The following is a 22,661-nucleotide window of genomic DNA, read 5'->3' as shown; positions in this document are numbered from 1 at the left end:
AAGTGAAAAGAAAAGATGTAGCAAAAAAAGGCTTTGATGTGTACTGGTTACATCAATAGAAAAGAAAAATAATGTAACCAGTACAAAACTGCAGACCCTTCCCACCTTTTTTTTTGGACGGAAAATTTGAATATTATGATTATATTCTAAGGAAAAATAAAAAGAACTCACATCAATTTTAATAATAAGTATCGTTAGATTTCTCATTATTGTTTTTGAAAATGCCTCGATCTCCTAACAAGCCTTCATGTATGGAAAAAGCCTGTGAGAGCTTTTGGGATGCAGGCCCAAGTCCGAACACATCAACAAAACAATAATCTTATGACGTCCCCTGTTTTTGGTTCTTTATGAAGTCAACTTTTGTTCGTTTAAAAATTGGTGTCTTGCTTGTTATATCTCATGTCTCTCTATTTCTCTTCTCACTCTTAAGCTTTGCCTCCAAAAAAACTTTTCGAAGTCTATCTGTGTTAGCGTTTTCATCAGAAAAGGACGTCATGGAAATTCCAGTCCCGCATCTGGAGGATGAGCTGGAGAAGAAGAAGGACATCAAAGTCGAAGGACAAAGATGAAGGCATTTTCGTCAACCCATTAAACCCAGGATTCAATATTCTTATGACGTCACTCTTTTATTACTTCAGTGTTCGAAAAATTGGCGCGTGCTTGTTCTTTCTTCTGTCTCTCTATTTTTCTTCTCACGCTTTTCCTCCAAAACAATTTTTGAAGTCTGTCTTTGATCGGAAGAGGAAGGACGCCATGGAAATTCGAGTCCCGGAACGGGAGAAGGAGAATAAGATTTTGAAGAAGCAACCAAAAAGAGTTGTCGTGGTTGTAGTGTTGAGCAGCCAAAGCTCATTATTGAGGGCATGTAAATGTTTGAGGAGTACAAGGAAAAGAGCGAAGAAAAAGAGACGCTTACTGCTGAAATGGTAATTCATTCTAGGTCCAAGATATTGTTGCCTTCATTCTAAGCTAGTTGTTGCATAGTGCTAACATTGTGTTGAGTGTTTTGCCGGGTCTTAGTGTCCTGAAGAGAATAACTAATGAAGACTGCCAATTGTTGGGCTTGAACCCTGATTATGTCCATCCAGACTGGATGATTCTACAAATCCTTCCAATTCATCCACCTCATGTTAGACCATATGCGATAGTAGATACTATTAAGACAGGAGTTACAATAGTTCAAGAGACAATAGTTACAAGATCTCAAGAGACAATAGTTACGAGATCTCAAGAGACAAGAGTTACAAGATCTGGCCAAATTATTTAAAATGTGTTTTTCTCTTTTCTTTAGCTCATTTTATTTTATTATCAGTTTATATATATATATATGTGTGTGTATTATTCTGGATTATATATATATAGGAAAAATTATAGTTTACCCCCCCAAAGTTGACAGCATTTTTCAATTCGAACACCAAAGTTTCAATTTTTGCAATCCACCCCCCTCAAAGTTCCAATTTTTTGCAATTTGACCAATTGTATCAAAAACTTCCCATATTGCCCCTAATTTTTATTTTTATTTTTATTTTTTATAAAAAATTAAAAAATAAAAATTCAGGGTGGCTCCTTTGCCCATTTGGTCATTTTTGTACCCCCAAATTTTTTTTTTCATACAAAAAAAAAAAAAAAAAAAAAAATCAGGGGCAGTATGGGAATTTTGGGATAATATTAGTCAAATTAAAAAAAATTGAAACTTTGTGGGGGTGGATTGCAAAAATTGAAACTTTGATGTTCGAATTGAAAAACGCTGTCAACTTTAGGGGGGTAAACTGTAATTTTCCCATATATATATATGATGTTGCAGCACCCGCATCATAAGACCGGGATACAGGAAATTGCGAACCTTTAGTGGTGGTTGCTTCATTAAATAAGGCGTGGCAATCGAATACCATTCCGAGTTCGAATAAAAACCAATGGAATCTTCATCACGAACGCAATGAGGTTGGATGGTCAATTCATCGACTTTGGGTTTGTCTAGGGTGGTGTTTGCTAAATGGGTTGGCTTAGACACTGTAGTTGATGTAGATTGTCGCGAAAAAAAAAGTAAGAATATTTGGTATAAAAAAAGTGAAAAAATGGTATGAAAAGTGAAAAAGTTTTGTCTTGTAGTGATTTTTTTTTTATTTGAATAATAATAAAAAAGTGAATGATGTGATATAAAAAGTAAAAAAATTAGAATGTTTTGACGTTGATGTGATATAAAAAGTGAAAAAGTTAGAATGCTTTGATGTTGATTTTTTTGGAAAATGGTGATGAATAGTAACAAGGAAAACCCAACTCATTTACCAAACAGAGCTCTAGGTGACTTTGGTCGTGGATTGTATTTTTTATTGTTATTTTCTTGCTTTACTGTTAATTCTTATTCTGATTTTTTAGAGATTTCGAACCCGACTATAAAATTAGGGCACGTTTCAAAACCACTCTTTTTGAGATTGAAGTTTAACCCCAGGTCAAAAAAAAATAAAATTTATACATATATGTAGACCCAAATTTGCGACAAGCTTAGATCATGCACTTTTTGAAGGAAAGTAGAAATTGGTCAGCAAAGTTTGCAAATTGAAGAAATTGGATCCAGATCTGATGCCACTTTCTGAAGAAATTAGACACAACTTCTGAAAATTGGTTTACAGTGTCGAGATAAGGTAGGGATTACTGATTAGTTTGCAAATTAGGGACCAAATCTTTTAAGTCTTAATGAGTTGGGGCCAAAATTTATAATGAGTAGAGAGGGAGAGGGATGGCCGTTCACAAGGGGAGGGAGTAGCTACACTGTGAGAAGGAAGATTGACAATGTTTTAGTAGTTTGAGAGATATTATCACAATTAAACGTTTGAGAAGGACATTATCGATTGAGTAGTAGTTTGAGAAATGCATGTGGCCTTTACCCAAAATTAAAATTACAACTTTTGTGAAGTTAATAGGCCTCCAATTTCAAATTCTCAATGCATACTACGACCGACCAGGTTTCCCCCTCTACATGTTGCACGCTCTGAGTGCTCAAACTCGTGTTCAAATGGGAGTAGTGATTAGTGGGACTCCAGCATGCTTAAACAGTAAACACGTCGGTGACGTGGCACATGCCACGTTTGTCCAGTTAAAAAAAAAAAAAGAAAAAAAAAAAGCAAAAATCCTAAATCCTGCAATCCATCCCACGTCCATTTCATTTCCCCCAAAATTTTTTCCCAAACTCATTCTTCCGCCACCCCATTCTCTCCCCCACCAGCACCGGCGCCGTGATCTTCGACCGGAACCAGCGCCATGATATCCTCTCCCCACCGTCACTGCCCCCGACGACCAAAAATCCTTTCCTTTCTCTCCTTTTTCTTCCCCCACCGGCACCGTGCGTCCTCTCCTCTCCCCACTGTCACCGCCGACGACCACCTCCACTTCCTTCCATCAGCTCGGCTGGAACCCATTCCCCCACTGTGTGCGGTGTGCGCTGTATCAGGAACTCTTACGGGCTTCGTTGCTGTTGTTAGTTTATTGAGATTGATTTTAGTTGGTTTTTGTGTGTGTGAGAGAGTAAAACTGGAAGATGGGGAATTTTCTGCCTTGAAATTATGCTAATTTACTGATTTTGTTATAGGTGAATTACAAGAGGGGAACATATCAAAGTAGAGGGTTTGGCATATATATGGTAATGGTCTCATTCTGAAGTTTTTTCCTTGTAGCTGCAATTTTTGTTTGGTTTTGTGTGTGATTTCAACGTGTTGAGCGTTGTTTGGTTTTCCCACAGCTCTCTCTCTCTCTCGCACATACTTGGATCACTCATTAAGAAATCTCTCAGATCCTGTTTTGCTTTTGTCTCTGTTTGTCTCATATTTGTCATTCAGAAATGCTACTGAGGTGTAAATGAAAGGGTTTGGAGTCATCGGGGCAGTGTCAGTGGGGAGAGGATATCACGGCACCGGTTCTGGTGAGGGATCACAGCGCCGGTGCCGGTGGGGAGAGTATGAGTTTGGGAAAATATTTTGGGGGGAAAATGAAATGGACGTGGGATGGGTGACGGGTCGCACGATTTTTTTTTTTTTTTTTAACTGGGCAAACGTGGCATGTTTCAAACGGTCGCTAACGCCAGCGACAAACGGCGTTAACCACAGGAGGGAAAGCAAAAATTTCGTTCAAACAAAGCCCAATTCCACAACTTTTACCGCATTTTCTCTCACTCGCTCGCTCGCATCTCTCTTCTTCTCTGCAGGTTTGCCCTAATTTCTTACATTAGGACAAATCGATTCGAAACCGTAGCGTTACGTAGTTCTATATCGCCCTTTCCTCTCAATGCTTATCTCGGAAATTCTTTCTTCGCAAGCGCAGGTAATACACTTTTGTTTAAAAAAAATCTTACGGTAATCAATCGCTTTGAATTCGATTAATCTTCGTTTTTCTTGTTTTACTGATTAGAATTACATTATATTGGACCGCCAATATTTGTCGCTTACCTTTTACATAGATTGGATACATCGGGAATTGGATTTACTCCCGCTGCGCTTGTTTCCGTAGAAAATTAGTTATCGGAGAAGTATTTTCTATTGGAGGCGCTTTAATTGAAATTGAAGTTGTAAAATGTAACGCTTATTATCTAGTTTCCGATTATAGAATGAGAGTTTTGTAAAGTAAGGCTTGTATTCATTTAAAAAAAAAAAAAAAAAATGCTTGCCACTGGTGCGAGATATTTTGGGAATAAGAAAATAACTTTTAACAAGTTTCAAGATTGAGCAATCGAAAATGATGTGATTGGTAGCTGCTTTCATTTCACGCTGTAAAAGCAATCGCTCTTTCTGTTATTTTCACAAACACTGCCTCTGCGTCAGTTTTAGTGGTTGTCATTAGGAATTCTTGTGAAGAATGTTACTTTTTGAAGATATTATTAACAATTCAGTCAAATTTGATGCTCTGAATTGAATCAATTGCAGGGGGCGAATTGAGTGGTGGAGGAGTTGAGGGTGCAGTCTTTTAACGCTACTATAGTATGGCAAAGGTTGCTGCACCTGGTTCTTTAACTTCCACGCTTCAAAACGGAGGAGGAGCTCTGAAGGTTGGCACCGCAGTTAAAAGGAAAACGCCATCGGAACTGAGAGTAAGTTGCTGAACTCATGACATTTTTTTTTTTTTTTTTCCATGCTTTTGGTTTTCTGCTTGAACCGTTGTAATATCAATTTTTGTTATTTAGACAGATCAATTTTTGGCCTTTTCGTAACATGATAGTAATAACGTGAAAATTCTGGACCTGACAACAATGATTCATAAGTTTGGTTCCATCTCCTTGAGTTACTGGTGATTATTAGTGGGAATGATTTTGAGTCTACGCCAATTATTCAGTGAATCTCAACTCAACGCCAATGTCATGGCTGCTTACAAACCTGTTCATTTGTATGGATTACAAAAGTATTATTTGGCCCATTCATTACATTATGGTTATGGATTAGAATTTTGATGATGTAGTGTTACTTTCTTATAGTTAGTCTACATTGAGCAAGTGTGATGATTTCAATTAACAAAATTTTGGCTAGCATCTGGTGTGTGTAGTTATTTTACAGGATTGTTAGCCTATTATAGCCCTACGTCATTGCGTAACTTTCATGTGTAATTTCTGTGTGCATTTGTAAGCTGCATCTGCACTGTTAAGTTATTGCATTGTAGAAAATATGTTAATTTCTGATTTCTTTTGTTGTGGAGTTGATGTTATCAGCTTAGTGCTCTTAGGAGACAATTTTAGTTGCATTTAATTGCAATTTAGGTTCCAGATAGTCTCTGAAAATGCTAACAAACAGTAAAAATTTGATAGAAAAAAAAGTACTCATGTTTCATTCATCAATGGATGCATGACAGGGAGAGCAGTTGAAGCAGGCGAATGTTGTAGAGCTCGTAGATGAATCTCCAGCTCCTTTGCTTGGTTCCACGAAGTATGATTCTTCCTAATTCTCTTTTATCTTTATTTTTATCTTTTTGGGTTTGTAACCCACTGAAGTTTTGCTTTTTTGCTCTCAGTGACGGTAACGTGGCAGATAATGGGCTTAGGAAACCTGAACTGTCAAGAAACCATAGATACATTGACACCCGTATGGATGAAGTATTTCCTGTTAAAAAATCCAGGTTTAGAATGGTTTCTGGAAAAGAAAATGCGAAGGTTAATACTTCCCTTGTATATCTGATTTAATTTTAGTTTTTTTTCGTGCTGCGTACCTTCTCAATCTAGTTTAAACTTCTGAATGTTAGTTCAGTTAATCGTAGATACTTTTCTTTTCTTTCATTCTGTTCAGGAAAATAACTCAATTGAGCAAACTGGCGGCCTGAAGAATATAACTCTGCTTTCCAATTTGGCTGCCAAGAGACGAAACCAACTTTCATGGTATGCCTTCCTATATGGTCTACTTGTTTATAATTAATATACATGTCCTCATTTCTTTTGAATTTACATTATTATCTCCTGCAGTCCAGAAAATTCAGTTGCCTCTGCTGAAGATGCCAAAGATGGTGTCGCACAAGCTTTTCAAACAATTGGAAAGTGTAGTCAAAGTACATTTCGTAGTGTTAGTGAGCTTTCATCAAGTGGTGATAGATCATCTGGCTTGGCAGTCATTGATATGGTATATATTGCATGCAGTTTTCCTTTCAAAATATTGAAGCTAAGAATCTGTTATGAATAAGTCACCACTTCTTTTCCTAGGATAAAGCATTAAAAGGACTGGCTGCCTGTGAACCCCATGCGATTTCTGGTTTACCTGCTGATTCTTCTGAAAGACTTGGGGATCCTACTTCAACTTATTCAGGCAATTTCTGCTCTGAATGCCATGTACCTGGCCGAAAGGCTCCTCTAGATTTTACTCTTAAAACTTATGTACGGGTCGTGTCCTCCTCGCCAGTGAATCAGTGAGTGTATTGGTGCCATCATATTCTTAATGTTTGTTTGTTGCTAGTGCTTGTAGATGAGAGCATCCCGTGGGACTAGTTCATTCCTATTAGTTAGTAGATGTACTGCTACTTCTTTGTGGACTTGTATGCATGCAGTACACTTTAGCTGGGATGAATCTTAGTTACCTAAGCTCATGTATGCTGTCATAACCATTTACCTTTTTACTTTAATCAGGTCATTATTTCCTTTTATTTGTCGTAGACATGAAAAAGTGATTTATTTGTATATCTAATGCCATATGGATTAGTTTAAGCAAATGTCTTGACTTTGAAGTTTGTAGGATCAAAATGAGTACAAGTTTTGTTTCTGCTGTTTGTCTTGGTATTCAGATATCAATAATAATTGATGAATCAGAAACTTCTAATTGGGATATTTGCTTATCCTTGATTCTTCATCCTTTAAAAAAATTGAACTTCGACATTTCTTTTTTTTTGATCAGTAATAGTCAATCTTATTGAAAGCATGAACTTTGACATTTCTTCTCTCCACTTTCTCTCTTGAGGGTAGTATTTTCTATCAAATCACAGGTCAACATGTTTCAACATGCATTTATTTTGGGTTTCCCTTCTGCGGATCCTTGTTTAATAGGTTTCTTTCAGGTCTCTGTTTCTTATTAAGTATTGCAAAGATGCCAGCATCATACTCTACACAAAAGAATAACTACATATGTACTGATAGCATGACCATGAAGCAAACAATCTTTTCATTTTCTTATCTACTATGAACTATCTAACCAATCATATACATGTTAACCTCATGCCAGGACCACTGGGCATAATTTATTTAGGTTGCTTATTGTTTGTCCATTTTATAGAACGAACTATATATTACTCGTTATTCTCATTGGTTAACTGACTTTATCGTGTTTTCCCATGATAAGAATTCATAGGTCAATAATGTCCAGTACCATGCCCCAGTTCGCATTCCAGTTTGGTAATTTTGAGGATCAAAACAACAGCCATAGCTCGGTCCTCGCATCCACTTCCAATGTCTTAAATTCAAAAGTTATGCATTCATGGGTTTACCCTCAATCTACCTTACCACCTTCTCTCATATCAGTGTTGACGTCATCCGCAGCAGAGGGAGGTGTGTCAAATAAATTTGTTTACTTAATACTAGGTGAAACTCCACCCCTTCCTCCCTCAACCCTTCTAATGCTCTCTTTTGTGTTGTTTTGTGCAGTGGAAATGAATTTCTTAAGAAAACGACAGCTTGCATGGGAAGACTCCTTTCGGAGTCTTTACTACATGCTCCAGAATAATGTTTGTAACGTCTTTTACGGTAATCACTTATTTTCACACTACTACAATTTGTTTTCATCTCCTGTTTAGTATGTATTCACAGAGTACGTATGGAACTCAGATTACAATCAATGAGTTGTGCTTTATGCTAGCACCACAAGGCACATGCAACACTTTTCGAAATTACTTGAAAAAAATTACAATTAATGTGTTATGCCTTGATGATACTTGTGAGTTGGAGTCAATTAGAGGCCTCCTTTTTAAAATCTGTTCATGATTGTTGTTGCAGGAGAATAGTTTCAGATTGCATATAACCATAGGCTATTTTGAAGAAATGCATGTTTATATTTGATGTTGATGTTGCTTGCCTAGACATAACTTTGGAGTCGTAATGCTCTTTTGTGTTTCTTGACCAGTTAACTTTCATTTCAGTCTGAAACTCTATAGTGACTTGCTGATTTTATTGGAAAAATTTGTAGTGTGTACTTCACATTTTGTGGTGATGTTCAATTGTGGTGATGGCTTCGGGAGGACCAAGCGCTTGTGCAATGCTTATATCTCCAGGTCAACAAGAGGCTTGAGGTCATTGTTGAGAGAGCATGTAAGATGTACTCCTTTACTTTTGAAGCTTTTTGTCCAGAGCTTGTTACTATACCAATGGTTACAGTCTTTTCTTTTCCCTCTAATCATTTTAAGTATGCTCTATGCATGTATTGTTTAGTGCATAGCCAAGAAGTAATTTTGCTTTTGGTAGAACATGCTAGGAATTTATTGTGTGGAAGTGATTATTCTAGAATCTAAATGTTTATTTTGATAATCCTAGACTCTTTTTTCATTGTGTGAAATTCAAAACAAACCAAACTTTGTTCAGTTATGTTGCGTTGTTTGAAGTTAAGATTTAACTTAGGTAGTGGTATTGAAGTGGATAGCTTCGAGGATTTTATTATCCTGGGGTCCTTCACATTTCTTAGAGCTTCGATCCGACTTGAACTTTCTTGCTTTGGTAAAAGAAATACTGCCTTTGTTTTGTATTGTTTTTCTACTATTCTATTTTGAACTATTACGAAGTTTTGTTCACTTTGAGAAGGCAATAGGCACATCATAGCACATGGATAACAGTGCATCATAGCTTGCTTTTTTCTAGTTTTTTTTCTGATTTTTTTGAACTTTTGTTCATCTTTTTCTCCTGATTAGAGGGTTTCTCTTGTACACTTTTTGTGTACTGAAGGTTGTGCCCCTCCATGCTTTTATTGAGATTGCATTACTTATAAAAAAAAAATTGCAATATGCACAATTTTAATAACTTCCCTCACCCTGTACTATATTTGAAAAGTCAATGTCTCCTTTTCATTTGCTTTATTTGAGTTTAAATTAATGAGGATAATTTTGGAAGTGACAACTTTTTATTTCAAAGACATTGCATTAATTGGTGTCCCCTCAAAAAGTTGGGTTATGTTTGTTATATTTTTGTTTCTTGTTTTCAAGACAAGTACATAAATGGACAAATTCATAAACAAATTAGAGAGTTCATTTTTCACATTACTAAATGGACTTTGGAACTTATTTGTGCGGTTGGAGTTTGAAAATGTTAGCAAATCAAGACTATTTTAGTGTATTGATGGCTTTATCATCAGATATATGAGAAGAAGAAAATAGCAGGGTGACCATAATTTTAGTTGCAACAACATGAGATGAAACACTACTAGGCCTGCACTGAAAAGCTAATGTTGGCACTAAACATTTAAATCATTTTAGTTGTCTTGTTGCTAGTTCAAGTTTTGCTTCGACTGTTTTGGGAATATTTGGCATAATTTAATAACAATTGTGTGCCAAGAAAAAAAAAAAAAAAAAACCAATTGGGTTAAGAACTGATACTGATAGAAAAATTTTTTGTTCTGGGTTTGTTCAGTGTCGGAATCTGATATGTACTTATGATAGGCTTCCCATGTGACAACAGACTATAACACACTTGTGCCTGTCATGATAGTCATCTTTGTTCCTGGAATTTATGGACCTTTAGTCAGTATATAATGTACTGCCGAATTGTTGTTGCCAAAGAATGTATTTGTTGACTTCTATGTGTTGTCCTTTGCATAGGATTTCCCTTTTGTAAACTTTTATATGTTGAATGATGCTTGACATCTAATTTTGGCTGCAATTGATGTTTTCTAGGATGTTTGTTTCTCCATGCCTCTTTGCCATTCCAAAGTAGAGCAAGTATCCACTGAAGATCTGGTTGAACTCTCAGAGATTGAGAAGCATAATTTGGGCCAGGTTTATATCTATGCTATTTACATTTGGCAGTCTGTTCTCATTGGGCTTTCCTGAATTCAGGGCCTGGGGTGGACTCTGAAATAATTTTCCCTGCCATGTCTGGGACGTTGGTGATTGAGACCAGTCAATTCATTATTCAGCTAAGAAGTCTATTCTAGTCCTCCAGTTGTCTCTGTTGGACTAATTGACCATTTGATATATGGCAGTTTTTGGCTATCAATAAAACCAGAAGGGCAACCTGACTACTTTTTATATCTGATGATTTGGCTATCTACAATCTAAAATTTAGCAAATGGTATTCATGCATGTCAAACCCTCTGAACTTGTCATGAGTTTGGAAGAGCCGAAGAGGCAGGTCCATCTTATCGGCAAGGAAATCTTCTCTATAATTGGCTATGTATTTTGTTGTAATAGGGGTCTTAGCCTAATACTTTTGATGTTGTTTCTTGTGCATTTTAAATTTGGCTTTCTCTGTTGAAATGCAATGCAGACTCGGCGCCAGAGTTCGTTGTCTGATATCGACAATAGCCCACAATCTTTACTGGCTTTCAGTGGCAATAAGAACATACATGGTTTGTATGATTTTTTGTTAAATTATAGGTATGTTAATAATTAATTTTCTAAAAGATAATTATTCTATTCCACATTATCAGTCTAAATGAAATGAACACTCTTGATGATCTCTTTTATCTTGTGGTTACCAGATCTCTCTTGACCTTCTTCACTGGTATGGATGTTCCTTTATTGTGTTCTCCTGTTCCATTTCAGAATGCTGCTCTTTCTGCTCCAGAGGTGTGTAAAATATGAAAACAAGGCCACAAGGGTTCCTCAATTGAAATAATTTCACATATTATAGGTCTTACTGAAGTTCAAATCATGCTTAAATTAGCTCTTGGTTTTATTTCTCCCTGAATCTTTTTTTTTTGTTGGAGCATAATGCTTGAAATCTTCATTTCCATTGCAAACGCATTGTTGGCAAAACCTGCATTGCTGCCTTTACTAAATACCGCTAGTAACTTGTGGCTAATGTGATGGTACCTTCTACAATACTGCAGAGAGGAGAAAGTTATTTGACTTAAATTTTTCATTGCATTTATACAGTGTACAAACGTGTATGCAAAAAAACTTATATAATAGTGTACAAATGCTTGTGTTACACGAAAAAACTTATTGGAGTGGGTAAATATTAGTTGTTGCTTATTGCTGTGAAACATATTATTGGAATTTCTTTGATTATTATTGTTATTATTATTATGTTGGCAGGTTAGATGTATGGAGTTGAAAAGAGCAGATCATATTGCTGCTCCTAAAGGATCCGGTAAAGATGGTGGAAGTGTAAAAGGTTCATCTGCTGGTCTCTGCTATTGCATTGAAATTAAGGATGCATATCTTCCGCCATGGATTATATGCAGTATATGGGAAGTTATGAGTTCTGAAGGGAGAAGCTTTGAGGCAAGGTATCATAAGTATTAGATTTTGTAAAGTCATTGTAGCTCTTACATGATTGACATTCTTGACTTGTTCAAGGCCTATCACTTCCTATACAATTGCTTCGGTTGTCGGGGATTGGCCCCATAGAGAAGCCCAGCAGATCTGGTAGATGTTTGTGTTTGGAGGATAAAATGGACAAAGAAAATTAATGGTTCTGGGGACAAAAACTTCTTTGTGGTTTTAAAGCTATATTTGTTGGGCCATTATCTGCCTTTGCAAAGGAAAATATGGCTGAAAAAGCGCAAGGGAACCTTTTTCTTTTTGTTGCCTATCATTCACTTGAGCATAATTCTTCCCATATTTAAGTGCAGACATAAGACATACCTATAACCTTAATATTGCTGCATTGGAAATAATTAAATAGGAAACTTGTCCAATTAGAAATGATAGTGATATCACCACTCACACTTTTAAGGTAAAACTAGTGGTCCTAGTCTTGGATTTAGTCTAACAGCACTAGACCCTACTACCATCTGTTTGCACTTGAATTTGGTGGGATAAATGGCTGATACTACTGGAAGGATTCCTCTTTGGATAATAGGTATTCTTTGATTCCTGAACTATGTTGGAACAACTAGAAACTGCTGCCACTTTTAGATAATAAGCAAAATTGGACAAGGTAGGTTGAGAACTTGTCAAGTATACATCCCAAGTGGTTCAATTATTTTGTGATGATAAAATAGATAGTTAAGTTGCTCTACTGGAAGTGTCGAAATTCGTGCTAAGAAGCTGTTATGCTTGTCTACAATTGATTCAGTTGACCAAAGTTGTTGCATGAATTAATGCTAGATCAAATGATACATACTGATAAATATCACATGATTAAGACTTTCTTTTCAATTTTGCTATTCCCTCGTGCATTCAATTTTTCCCCAATCCTGCTGAAGATTGTTTTACAAATTAATTAGATGTTCATGAGCATTAGATTAATAACATTATTCTGGATCAAATGTGTTGAACTTACTTACCAATTTGATTTGGGTGGTTTTTTCAGTATCGTAACGGAACCGACCTCAATCGGGTTGAATGTAGCTCTTGGAGCACCCTGCGAGAAATCTGATTCTGAAACTGCAGCAGGTGAAGGGTTGCAAGAAAGCAGCTATGCTTTTGGTATGCCGGAAGCCACAGTTACTCCTTTCTTGTCCTCAGGTTTATTAAAGGGCTTGAAGTACACGAATGGTTCTTATACAGCTTCTCTTTCTCCTATCTGAGACTCTGCGTTCATGGTCTTTGGCAGGATGCAGCAATTATGCTGTTTTCACTAATTTTTGTTGATCATTGACCCTTTTAACCCTGCCTGTTTCCTTTTCTTTTAGCATTTCAATCTTGTATAATCTTATGGGTAACAATATCTAACTAGTGCTTTTATAAAGTGCGTTTTACTAGCTTCTGAAAACAATTTTCGTAGGCTCAGTTGATTTTCTTGTTCTTAGTCAATATGCCTCCAAGGCTTTAGGCCTCCAACTCAAGGCCACATTTGTGAAAATTTTTGTTTTCTATTCAAAAAATAAATAAAAACATGAACAAACAATCCAAATACCAAACACCCGAAAACACAAATAATTTTCACATTTATATTACATCATAGTGTTTTTTTAAAAAAGCAAAAAAAACACCCTTCAAAAGGCATACCCTTGAGAGAGATAAAAGAAACACATGAATTTCATAAATATAATATCTTGCTAAGTGTACGATATTTTACGCACAAATGTCCTAAACATTTTCATGATTTAAATACAAGTAAAATTTTTATCTCTTATTACGTTGGTGGTTGCCGTTGTCATTGACCGTTTCTGTGGCTTTTCTGCAACTCCCGGCAACCACTGCTGGCCAATGGCTTACACGCGTTGAGTCCGGCCACCTTCCTTTGCCTTGTCCACTGCTGGTGTTGCTATGCAGAGATTTTATTTGCTTTTCTTTTATTTTTCTTTGTAATTTTTTGTTCTTTGTGTTTCTCTTTTCTGGCATGTTCCTTGAATTGGCCACTTTTTTGTTTTTTTGACAGAGTTCTTTCTCTTTTTATCGACTATTGATGGTCGGATTTGGTGTCTTTTTTTGACCACTGATCGTCGTGATGGTAACTTTGATAGGTTTTATTCTGTTTACGAAATTTTACCATTTATTATAGCCACTTTTGGCCGTTTAAGTTTTCTTGATGGGCCAAGTCATTCATTTGACCCATTTTCGACTATTCTTCGGAAGGCTTTGTCGCCTTTGTTTTTTCTGTTCATATAATTTCCCTTTTACCTTTTCCAACTTTGAATAGAAATTAAAAAAATAATAAAAAATAAATAAAAAGGAAGCTTCCCTAAAAAGCTTAAGATCCAGGATAAACCCATGGGTCGGGGATTTTATTATTATTATTAATGACCTCTTAAAAAAAAAAAAAAAAAACAAATGAATGAAGTCCAATCCCCGCCCTAGAATTGAATTATTAATTCCGAAGTGTCAAAATTACTAACAATTAAAAAAACCAAAAAACAAGCATATCTACGTAATGCTGCCGAGCGGATGATGTCATAGGTCACTCACACATATCTTAATAGAAAGGTCAGGTGGTCCTCAATCTTCAGCCTCCTGTTAGGGCCACCACGAAATGACAAAGCTCACATGCAAATTACCATGCACGAGCCTCTTGTCCAACCATTTTAGTCTAAATGGTATTTCATGTGGATTTTTGACTGAATTTTAATCCAAAGTCAAGGCTGGATATTCTCTAGATAGAGATTGATTGGATAACATGATTCAACACTTCAACAACATCTCCAAAAACTTTTCATCCACATATATATATATTTCAAACAAATGTCCTAATTAAGGAGGTCCAAAAACATTTTATTATATATTTCATCCACATATATATAATAAAATGCAAAAGCATGAAGAATATTATAAGAAGAAGAAGAATCATCCTAATTCAAAGAAGGGTTAAATACTAAATATCCCATGGAGTTTCATTACTTTATTTTTTTCTTTCTACGGTTTGATTTTTATCACATGAGATCCCTGTGGTTTTGATAATAGACCAAGTTAATCCTCCGTTAATTGACTTAACAGAATTCCACGTGGACCAATCAAATGTTGACACATAACACCTACTTAAAATTTATTTATTTTTTTAAGAAAAAAAAAATAAAAATTGGGGGTGGTTGGTAGAAACCACCCAATTAGATGCTGCAGGGGTGGCACCATTCCATGGCTGGAGAGCCAGGGGGTGGCCCAGAAACCACCCCCAATCCACCCAATCCCCAGTGGGTACTAGGGGTGGTTTCGGCCACCTCCTAGGCTCTATGAGGGTGGCTCAGTACCCACTAGGGATTGGGTGGATTGGGGGTGGTTTCGGCCACCCCCTAGGCTCCATGTGCCACCCCCAGTACTTATTGGGGGTAGGTTTCGGCCACCTCTTTGGGCACTAGCCACCCCCTTTGGCACCAAGGGGGTGGCTCGGCCACCCCCAACCACCATTGGAGATGGTTTCGGCCACCCCCAACCATCATTAGGGGTGGCCGAGCCACCCTCAGTACCCACTGGGGGTGGGTTTCGACCACCCCCATCCGGCCAAATGGGGGTAGCCAGGCCACCCCCAAATGGCCAAGGGGGTGGCTGAGCCACCCACAATTTTTTTTTTTTTTAAATGCATTTTTTTATTTAAAAAAAAATAAAAAAAATTTTAAGTAGGTATCACGTGTCAACATTTGATTGGTCCACGTGAAATTCCGTTAAGTCAATTAACGGAGGACTAACTTGGTCTATTATCAAAACCATAGAGATTTCCTGTAATAAAAATCAAACGTCATGGGAGAAAAATAAAGTAATAAAACTCCAGGGGGGTATTTAATTAGTATTTAACCCTTCAAAGAAATATAACCTTAGCAAGTAATGCATATGACATTAATTTTAATGGTCTTTACCTTTTTTTATTCCGACACAATTAGATGGATTAACATAATATACTTTGATCAAAGATCCGGCCACCTTAATGTCCATATAATTAAAAGCATAAAATATATCATTGAGTGAGCAATATAACCCAACAAAAATGATATCCTTTTTCATTTTCTCTCATGCAGTACATTTAATTATATACGTTTGTAGTTTTGCCTTTCACTTTCTTTTTTTTTTCTTGTGTAATTTTAAATACTCATTAACTACCATCTCATGTCGTATTGTTTATCAGCTTTTTTTTGTTTTTTTTTTTAATATAGAAGTTGATCTAAGAGCACATCATAAGCATTGCTACATTAGTCGATACAGTAAAATGAGAGTATAGCATGTAGCATTAGTGCGTTACTCTTTTTTCCTTCCGACTCTCTCTCTCTCTCTCTCTCTCTCCGGGGTATGGTTAATTTGAAAATTTTCATTTAAACAACATCACCTCTAATATATAGAGAAATTTTGATTTGAAGTTAGATAATTAACCTTTGTTAAAATTGTTTTTGAGTTCAGGAATTCAATTTGATTCAATTTTATCATGCTTAGTGAAAATCCCAATACATCAACTATATGTTAGCAAAGTTAGGTAAATGAAATTGGTGGATTTACAAAATTCTAGTCTTTTTCTTACCAAAAACGAAAGAAAATTTATAGCAAGTCATACTTAATAGAAATCTGTCTGCAAAAGTATTAAACAAAAACAACAATTCCCCCTTCATATAAATAATCAAATTTGCCAGACAATAATATCTATGATGATCAGCACCATATTCTACGAACCCTACTGTAAAACTTTTGTTGCTCCTCCTCGCTTGAGACTCCCATGATCCCCATGCTTTCATCAGCCACCATTGCACAAGAGGAAGGAGACGAAGAGGGAATACATATTGGTGCTTGAATATTCCCTGTGAGCCGTTGCACTGTATCCATAAATTCCTCAGGTCTCACATGAATAACCTTGGGAGACTCCAAATATATTATCACCGGAGAACGGCTCCGTCCGGCCGGAAACGGCCGGTTTTTGATGATCTTTGTGGAGCTTTTGCCCACCATAAGAGGCGCAGGCCTTGGACCCTGCAGCGGCTTTCTTGTTTGGAAGCTCATATTATAAATATATATATGATTATCTTTTCTTTCTCTGCAGTGTGGTTGAGCTTGAATGTTTGCAGCACATGTATTTATATTGGTGGGTTTGAGTGGAGTTTGGTTAGAAGAAACAAAATATATAAAACAAAGAAAATCTATTTTGGCCTGCTTTGAATTAGTATTTCTTTTTTGTTTGTTTATTTAATGAGGGCTGATTTAGTCATATAATATTAATTAAGTCATTAGCCGGCTGTTTGTCTAGAAAGAAAATTCTCAATATTTGCAGTTGAACAATTAATCTGCAGTGGATAGTACGACAGGGTCAGTCAAAGTCAAAGTCATTTCACAGAGGCAAATTTTTTCTTCTGTATTAGGTTTTTGCTTTAGAAGAAATCTACAGAAATATTAATTAACTATATATATATCTATGATATTGTCAACCATAAGTTCCAGAATTAATGTTTGACTTTCTTGATATCAAGAAGTCAGTTTATATTGTTTTACTTTCGATTCGATTCAAACTATTCTTTTTCATATCAAGTTAATCTTCCAGAAACGTTGGAAACAATGGATATTGACAAAGTTCTTCTGATTAATATGTTATTATTTGACAAAATCAATTGTGAAAACATAAAAAATAAAAAAAGAACACAGATCTTATAAACAGTACAATGAAAATGCGCCTATTTCTTGACTGGATCAGTTCAGAATTAAGGTTTTCTCTAAGAAGTTTTTTCCTGCATATTTTATTAATTCAAATTCCGGATACACAAGTACGACCCCGTCCACAAAAACCCTATCGCGATCAGTTAAGTTTTATAGTATTAACTAAACGAGTTGACTCGAATTCTGGCATATATGATATGATCGCCTTGACATGCATGCATGATGCATGATGCATGGCACCGCCAAGTTTATTCTACATGTCATGCCTTGTCATCATTAATTATGTCAAACAAGTGGGATATGAAGTGTCCCTACATCTCCTCAACTTCCATCTGATCATCACCATAAACCTTTGACTGATTTGAGGTTGACCAAGTCTTCCGTCGGCCCTGGCCGGAAAGTCTTGACTGGTTTTGACCCGGTTGGATTGGTCTAGTCTGTTCGGTTGATTGAACTTCAGCCCTCTCCGGTATATATTTAATGCATAAGTCTTTTTCATCACCAACTACATGACATGCATGAAGACTGAAGAGCACCGTTTTAGTTATATATCAATCTTGAATCTTAATTAAGGATCTGTAATACAACATAAAGGGTCTTTTTTGCTTTGGCATGTATATGTGTTTCTCTTTTCAAATGATCATTTCCTATTTTGTAGTAATTAATTATGTGCCTTCATGTCCAATTTGGTTCTAATGTTTTGTGGGTTTACTGATCTTGCATGTCTTGTATACGGTCATTTATTTTCTGCTTCCATATATATATATATCAGTTTCTTTTTAATTTTTTTGATTATAATTTCTTGTGATGTTCTAGAATACAGTATTTCAATTAAGTACTTCTGAAGCTTCCTGAGCTTAATATATACTGTCATTTAGAACATCTCAACTCCTCATCTATCAAGTAATTGATGTGGTCACAGATCGAATATCAAGTCTAAGTCATCAAATAATAAATACAAACAAAGTCATAATGTCAAATATGCATAATAAGTCTAGAACGCCAATCAAGCCAAAGATAGATAAATTCTCAAGAAATATCCCCATGCACCATATCTGATGTTCTCTGTCAAATAAAGATATTTTACAGCTGAAACACACAAAACGCTAAGTCAAAGACTTAGTGAGTTGTAATTAACCCTAGTAAACATGGTAGATAATATGAACTCTCTTTTGACGTAGGTAAAAAGTAAAATGTCACATGTCAATGCAGAAAATCATGCTAATACATTAATTAGTTCAACACTTTATTCTAGAGTAGGATCGAAAAATGCCTTCAAATTGTCATCCAAAATGTACACAAGCTTCAATGTGGTGAGGAACTCATCTCAACGATCCAAATTGATTTGATCTAATGGTCACAAATTGTAACGGTTTTATCCCACTTAATAGCCACCTAAATGAGCCATTTAACACCCTCCAACGGATTGATTAACCTTGATTAATTAATAATCTGAAACAATTAGGTATAGGGCCCAAATTAAGCCCTTTTTTATGCCTGTGCGCATTACACAAGCACTATTGCTTATCCCCGCGCGATAGGCAGCTAGCCGCCTTCTTTACCACTCAAGTGATCACTACAAAAAATTACCCTACACTATAAAAAATTACCATTTTCTTGACTATCAATTTCTAACGAGTGTCAAAGGTTAAAAATTAGGGTGTCAAAACTGGGAATTTTTTGACGTGCCAATGTTTGACACGTCAGAAATTTGTGACGTGGCAAACAATGGCACGTTAGAAAATAATTTGTAACATGTACTTTTTACCACGTCAATATCTTTATTGACCTGGCTGTTTTGGGACGTCTGGCTTATGGTCGTTTTAACACGTGTGTTGACTTCAATATTTCTAGGCAAAGTGTGACAAATTTTCCTCCATCCATATATACGTACACTTCTAAGTTTTGGGTTCCCTCCTAAATTTTGAATTGAAATAAAAGATGTAATCTTTCCAATCAATCCACTTTAAAATTTTGGATTAAAAAATTCATTCATAATTATTTAAAGTACCCAAAATAAATAATTTTAATCAAATCTAACATTATTCTCTGATTAACTTTGATAGTTAAATAAATACACTGATCACTTGCAATATATATATATATATATATATATATATATATATATATACTTTCCCCTTAAGCTCATCCATCACATAGTTATAAAGAGCTATGTTATGCTATTCATATCTATTTATCACACTCATTTTATATTAGTTGACATGGTATATTTTAAGTGGTTAATTTTTTATTTTTTTTAACTACTTGCGCGCCTCATGTGCCAATCTCTGGAAGCCCAGAATTCTAAGGGAATTTGGAGTTTTCGGCCGATCCTTCTTGAAGGATTTGGTGTCAATTGTTAACTCCACGGGCTCCACGAAAAATAATAATAATAATAATAATAATAATAATAATAATAATAATTTGATTTACTTGCCACCGACAATCAAGTAAAAATCAAAATTATAAAATAAAAATATAGCCTTGTCCAACCAACGAGGGAGTACGTTAGCTAGTCAAATTAACCCCCTGTACCAAATGTTGCTTTATTAGGTGGATTATCTGACTGAATTTTAATCGAAAATCAAACCGGTTCTCTATAGATTTATTAAATAAAATGATTTAAGGAATTATAAAATGTATGTTGGGAATAAAATCTACTATGGTTCCACTCAAGTAGTCACGTAGAGATAAGGCTGCAGCCACAGTAAAATTCTACAATAACTCAGCCACCTTTCATTATCTTTCAACCATTATCTGAATGTGAATAACTAATGATCTATCAATTACCTGAAGGTGGAATATGGAGAGAACAGTTATATAAAACTCGATAAAAGGGGTCGATCAAATCCTTCAAAAAGGATCTAAGCTCATGCTATATTTTGATTTCACATAAAAGTGCTATCTAACTTAAGCATCGAAGAGTCTCCGGCCAAGGCTGAAACCCTTTAATGCTCTTATTATTTTGCAAGCAATCCACAGTCGGTAAAACCATCAACATATAAAAAAATCTCCAACAAAAATTCCAACCATTTCAAACAATTAAAAAACTAGGAGGAAACATAATAACAACCGACAAAAAAAATCCTCAAGATCAAGTTGTCCATATATGACTCCATGCATGTGCATGACAGCATGAGCTAGCAAACGAGACCTTTAGCTGCATGCCTTCTTTTTTTCTTCTTTCCTTTTCTTCTTTCACATTGACGTTAGCTGCATGCTTTCTTTTTTTCTTCTTTCCTTTTCTTCTTTCACATTGACGTAGCATATATATATATATATATATATCCAGATTTGAATTATTTGTTCATGAGATCAAGACCTTCTAGAGTTTTTAAATAGTGGTTTCGTTAACTGCAGGTTTGTTTGGCTGGTAAGAAAGTGTAGACAAATTAACAAAAAGTTATATTGTTAATTAGTGTCGATTTCACTTATTTGAGTGAAATTTCTCTATTCCAATAATCTCTAGCTAACGATTATAAGCACAAAATTCACTATTTCGTTGTTTATTTCTCAGTTTTCTCAACAACCAAACAAAAATTAGGAAATTTCAAATAAACATATCATATGATTCACAATTCGGTAATTAAAATTAGGGGAAACTTCACTTACCCCCCTATACTTTCGCGCTTTTTGCAGACACCCCCCATTATTTAAAAACTCTCACTTTGATGTATCTAACTTTCGTTTCCTTTCACTTTGCTCCTTCCGTTAGGATTTTCTGTGAAATCCTAACGGAAGGGTGTGAAATTCCAATCTTGCCCTTATTTTTTATTAAAAAATAATTTTTTTTTAAAAAAAATTATGACCCGTGGGTTTACCGGTGGATTCAACCCACCCGTATTGTGACCCACGGGTCATATTATTATTATATATATATATATATATAGTGACCGGGGGTCACTTGTGACCCGCTGGTGGGTCAAGACCCACCGGGGGTCACTAGCTTGTGACCCAAGTGACCCCCGATGGGTCACTTTTTCATTTTTTATTTTTATTTTTTAATATAATAGTTATAATAATAATTTTTTATTTATAAATAAGGGTAAATTTGGAATTTTAAAAAAATTTAGGGGTAGAAAGGTCTTTTACTAAATCTACTGTTTGATTTAACTGCAAAAGCTAACGGTAGGAGGGTATTTGGAACGAAACGAAAGTTTGATACACCAAAATGAGAGTTTTTGAACAATGAGGAGGTGTCTGCAAAAAGCACGAAAGTATATGGGGGGGTAAGTGAAGTTTCCCCTTAAAATTAAGAATTGTGGGATGAGCCTCGGACAATTATATCCGATTGATATTGAGACTTTGCCCTATAACCGAATAATTCTAGATGACCTACTTGTGTCATACTTGTGTCATATTAAGAATGATGTTGCTATTAAAAGCATTATTGAGCTTGTAATTGATCATTATTGAATTTTGATCAAATAATAATTTTAATAGTCATATCATTCTTAATAAGACACAAGTAGACCATATAGAATTACTCCCTATAACCTGTCAGAATATATATAGCTCATTGGTCCACCTGTCACGTCTTTACCAAGAATTTGAACCTAGACAGCAAATGGTGGTGGGGAAGGAGTGCTTGGCAAAGTCAAATTATCGATTCTCGGAGTTATTGCAGATATATACCGATGGATAGCTCATTGGTCCACCTGTCACGTCTTTACCAAAAATTTGAACCTAGATAGCAAATGGTGGTGGGGAAGGAGTGCTTGGCAAAGTCTCACTACCAAAGAGGAGTCGCACCTCACATAGAGAAATCTCATCTCTTACAAAAGTATTTCACTCAAAAATTATAATTTTCCATTGAAGTAAAAACTATTATAAAAGAACATTTAAATAGACTGACAACAACCCTAATCCTAATTAATTTGATTGATTTTGGCCAATTCCATCATTACATTACAAGTAAAACTAAAAGTCTCAATTCTTTATTTTTCATCCTACATCAGTATGAGTAATTGTTAGAGGCCGCAAATCGTGGGTTCTACAAAATTCTCATGTTTTTCACTGGTCAGTGGCACATTTTTTTTTTTACTAGTAGGTCTAAT

The 22,661-nt window shown here is 35.6% G+C and overlaps 1 protein-coding gene across 3 annotated transcripts; it reads left to right on the top strand.

The window, feature by feature from the left end:
* Positions 1-3,221: 3,221 nt before the first annotated feature.
* On the top strand, positions 3,222-13,318 carry LOC132191966 (uncharacterized). 3 transcript variants are annotated; one of them, XM_059607120.1, is made up of 16 exons: positions 3,222-3,474; positions 3,587-3,637; positions 4,914-5,077; positions 5,830-5,903; positions 5,989-6,127; positions 6,261-6,349; positions 6,434-6,587; positions 6,668-6,870; positions 7,794-7,999; positions 8,096-8,194; positions 8,634-8,755; positions 10,327-10,428; positions 10,919-11,028; positions 11,133-11,220; positions 11,692-11,885; positions 12,914-13,318. In XM_059607120.1, the coding sequence occupies exons 3-16, from the start codon at positions 4,970-4,972 to the stop codon at positions 13,128-13,130; spliced, it is 1,905 nt and encodes a 634-aa protein (XP_059463103.1). In that variant the 5' UTR covers positions 3,222-3,474; positions 3,587-3,637; positions 4,914-4,969; the 3' UTR covers positions 13,131-13,318. The 3 variants fall into 3 exon arrangements, with proteins under 3 accessions (XP_059463103.1, XP_059463104.1, XP_059463102.1); XM_059607121.1 differs by lacking the exons at positions 3,222-3,474; positions 3,587-3,637 and adding an exon at positions 4,143-4,314 and having other exon boundaries at positions 7,803-7,999; XM_059607119.1 differs by lacking the exons at positions 3,222-3,474; positions 3,587-3,637 and adding an exon at positions 4,143-4,314.
* The last annotated feature ends 9,343 nt before the right edge of the window (positions 13,319-22,661 follow it).

Source organism: Corylus avellana, chromosome ca9, assembly GCF_901000735.1.
Source record: "Corylus avellana chromosome ca9, CavTom2PMs-1.0".
Classification (NCBI taxonomy): Eukaryota; Viridiplantae; Streptophyta; class Magnoliopsida; order Fagales; family Betulaceae; genus Corylus; species Corylus avellana.
Note: the sequence above shows the minus strand (reverse complement) of the source record. Positions and strands in the feature narration are given on the sequence as shown.